Source organism: Colobus angolensis, unplaced genomic scaffold (genome assembly GCF_000951035.1).
Source record: "Colobus angolensis palliatus isolate OR3802 unplaced genomic scaffold, Cang.pa_1.0 Scaffold319, whole genome shotgun sequence".
In the NCBI taxonomy this organism is placed as follows: Eukaryota; Metazoa; Chordata; class Mammalia; order Primates; family Cercopithecidae; genus Colobus; species Colobus angolensis.
The window spans coordinates 1187671-1191468 of record NW_012116477.1 but is presented as its reverse complement, the minus strand read 5'-3'; the positions used below and the strand labels follow the sequence as shown (position 1 = coordinate 1191468).

Genomic DNA, 3798 nt, shown 5'->3' with positions numbered 1-3798 from the left:
AAGAAAGAAAGAAAGAAAGAAAGAAAGAAAGAAAGAAAGAAAGAAAGAAAGAAAGAAAGAAAGAGAAAGAAAGAAAGAGCCTCTCAGGTTTATTTACTGAAATTGTCATTTCTTCTCCCCCACCCCCCGAACTTTAATCAGCCACGCAAAGCACAAAACCTACATTCAACTCTGATTTTATGACACGAGGCTAACTCCTCCTCCGCGAATTTATTTCACTTAACTTTCAAAGCCCTTCCCACTTGGCAGCCAGGCCGCGCAGCCCCCAACGCAGTGCTCCCCTCTGAAAAACACAACGCTTTGCCCATTTCCACTTTTAAAGACCGATTCATTATTATGGAGCCAAAGTCCCTCCGCAATCCCGACCAGATGGGACATTTTCATATCTTATGCTCCTTATAGTCAACCCCCTCCCATAAGATCCAAGTGGTGTGATACCAGGACTAAATCCAAGAGAAGGGGGAAAGAAGCAGAAACAGGGAAAGTACAGTGTAATCAGATCCCCAAACAAACTGATGGTACATTGCACTTCAAAGGAGTAGCTGGAGGACTCTATCCAGCAGGCACATCAAAAAAGGGGAAGAAAATGGTTTAAATGTCCCAGAGCATCCGCTGCTGCTGTAACTGTTAGAAAGCAAAGTCTTCCTTACTATACTTGCTGTATAGTAAAATGCTAAGTCTGTTCTCTTAAAAGAAAAAAAAAAGTAATAACAATAATAATAATAATAATACTGCAGCGTTATGGCATTTGCTGTCAAAAGCCGAGTGCTGAAACGGTTAAACAGCCAGCGGTTAGTAGCGCGAATCCCTCCCGGTGTCCCGTGGAGGGGAAAATCCTCCCGACAGACTGGCCTAGGGAATCCCGGCCCGGGACACTTCCCTGCCCCCGCGCAAAGTTGTCCAAAGTCGCCTTCCCAAGCGTCCCTTCCCTGGCCGGGGCGCGGGCGCCCCTCCGCGGGCCACGCTACCTGTGCGCCCAGGGCGAGCGGGGTCCCCAGGCCTCCCGCGCCGACCTCTGCCCGGAGCTGAAAGTGCTGCCCGGGACGGGAGCAGCAGGAAAGGACCGGGAGGAGCGAGCGGAAAAGGCTGGAAGGGATCGAGAGTCAGTTACCTTGGTCCACAGACCCCATGATGCGGAGGGGATGGCAGTGCCCCAGTCTGAACGCAGCCTCTCTCTGCATCTGGAGGGGACGGGGACTTGGCGCGTGTTTGGAAAGGGGGGTCTGTTTGTATCGACCAGCAGCCGAGGGGGCGCCGTCTTCTCTACCGCTTGCCCGCGGGGCAGCCCTGGCCGAGGAGCCTCGGAGCGACCCGGGAGCTGCGCGCTTCCCGGCTCCCGGCTCGGCGGAGTCGGCGCGGCTCCGCGATCGGGCTTACTCCAGAGGCAACGCGACTTCCTTCCCCGCGCTCCGTGTTTATAGGCTTTCAATGCAGTAAAATAACGGGATTCCCTCACTGTTTCCTCCTGTTTATCCAGCGCCATGGAAACCACTGGATCCCGTCCATCTCCAAAACTAAGGGCTTTCCTGCAAACTTCACACTCAGGAATCCATGACGTCGCCTCCTCCGCGGCCAGCCAGCTCCGTGGCTCCTTCGGCCGCCAGCACAAGTCCCTGATTGTTCGGGAGAAAAGTCTGGGAGAGGGAGCGAAGCGGGCGACGGCGAGAAGAAGGGGGTGGGGGTGTGCGAGTGTCCAAGTCAGCCCTGCAGGAGCTCCAGGCGGCTGTTTGCAAGGAGTGCCCCAGCCACCGCCTTCCCTGGCCCGCGGCAGCTTTTCATAAATCAAGCCCGAGACTCGCAAGCCCCCTATTTGCCAAGCGGGCGCCTCTTGGAGAAAGCTGCCCAGGGTTCAAACCAACACCCCAGGTTGTCCAAGCTCCTGGACGTTCGCCCAGGGGCCCTTCCCAGTCCCTCACGGCCTCTGGCTGCCCAGATTTTTGTGTGTTCAGGGATGGTGGGGAGGAGGAAGAGGAGAAGGAGGAGGAAGGAAAAGAAATAAATAACGGTGCCTCGTGTCAACTCTCCAACTTCGAGAATTTTTTTTCAAAGAGTTTATTTTTAGATTCATTTAGAAAATCCAAGGTTTCCAGTGATGCTCAGAGGCTCCAGAAATAATGAAATGGCCAAAGAGAAGCTGAAACCAAGCAACCCATGTGTTTACACATGCTCTGAATAAACAGGAAAATAAAGAGAAAGGATATCATGAACTTTGCACAGTGTCCAGAAGAAAGTCCGTGCGATGCCTCGCATGGTTCACAGTAATAGGCCACGAGACCCCCAGAAGATCCGTGGGGAGGGGGAGAGGGAGAGAGGCGCAGCGGTCAAGATGCCTTTTCTGGACTTGGACTAGGTCTGCGTCTTCACCTGCCTGCAGGGTGGGAAATTCTGAGCCCAAAGATAAAGCTGGCTTTGAAAATGGACTTCAGATACTGTTGTGAGCTCTGATAAAATTGTGGATAGCAACCAAGGCTGGTGACTCATCACATACACACCCCCCCACCCTGCATGCTCTCACAGAGAGACTTGAACTTAAAGAGGCATTGAGAGGCAGCTGGCTCTATCCGTGGGACCACTCTGTTTTCCAGCACTGGCCCACAATAGCCTCACTGGGCAGCTCGCAGACATAACTACTCCTGCTGGAGACAGATGCTGGCCCATAGAGACCAGCTGGAACTGGGCCTGAGAAAGCCCCACCCCCAGCCCCGCCCAGGGGACTCTCTTCAAGCCTGCCTCAACCAGGGTGGCCTCCCGCAGGACAGTCTAAGTAATGCTGTTCCCCCAGAGGGCAGCCATTATCTGTCCACCTACTGTGTGCCAAGGAATTCAAGGTAAGGAAGTCTCATTGACTCTTGAGTAACTCAAAAGTCGTGGCGCCACCAAATTTCTTGCAACCACCCTGCAAGGAGGGGATCCTCTCCCCCACTTTCCAAAAGGGAAACTGAGGCACATAGAAGGCAGGTGGCTTGCCTGTTGATTTACTTGGCAAATTCTGGGGTGCAGCCTTTAAGGGCGTAGAGAGGATTCTTTTCAGTGGAGCCTATTGAGGAAGACTCATTCCCTGAGGCCTCTTTCTCCAACCATCTGAAGCAAGAACAGGGTGACCAACCGTCCTGGTTTGCCTGGGATTGAGGGGGCTCCTAGAATGTAAGACTTTCAGTTTTAAAGCTGAGAAGGTTCCAAGCAACTTGGGACAGATTGGTCATCCTCACCTGTTTTGAAATGAATGAATGAAACTCAACTTCCTTTTGCCACTATCCAGACACCAAGGAAGCCTGCTAACCATTATCCTCTGCAGACAGTTACTACACTTGGTAACACTATGAACAGCAACCCCTCACTCAGTACCTACTAGATGCCGGGCCCTGAGCTAGAGTCATCTATAAATTCCCACTTACAATCCCACTGCAAAGTAATAGACTAAAGCTGAAAGGGGTTAGCCCTGTGCCATCCAATATGGCAGCCACTAGCCACATGTGGCTATTAAAATGTTAAATAATTAACAAATAAAATGTAGGTGTCAGTTCTTCAGTTGCACAAGCCATATGTCAAATGCTTAAAAGCCCACATGTGGCTGGTGGCTACCAAATTGGACAGCACAGAACAGAATATTTCCATCACCATAGAATGTCCTCTTGGGCAGCAGTGGGTTAGACAACCTGAGAGGCCATTTAAAACTCAGGCTCTACAGTCAGATGCTTGGCTTTGCCATGTGGCATCACTTACCCCACTCTGTAAAATGGGGCACTAGGAGTACCCTCCTAAAAGACTTGCTGTAAGGATTCAATGAGTTTCTTTAAT

At 51.7% G+C, this 3798-nt stretch overlaps 1 protein-coding gene across 4 annotated transcripts in view; it reads right to left on the bottom strand.

The window, feature by feature from the left end:
- NFATC2 (nuclear factor of activated T-cells, cytoplasmic, calcineurin-dependent 2) overlaps positions 1-1383 on the bottom strand; it is a 177904-nt gene extending 176521 nt beyond the window's left edge. For all 4 annotated transcript variants that reach the window (XM_011951356.1, XM_011951355.1, XM_011951359.1 and 1 more), the window contains exon 1: positions 1112-1383. In XM_011951356.1, coding sequence (XP_011806746.1) covers positions 1112-1181 — 70 coding nt within the window. In that variant the 5' untranslated portion in view covers positions 1182-1383. The remainder of the gene's footprint in view (positions 1-1111) is intronic.
- Positions 1384-3798: the final 2415 nt, after the last annotated feature.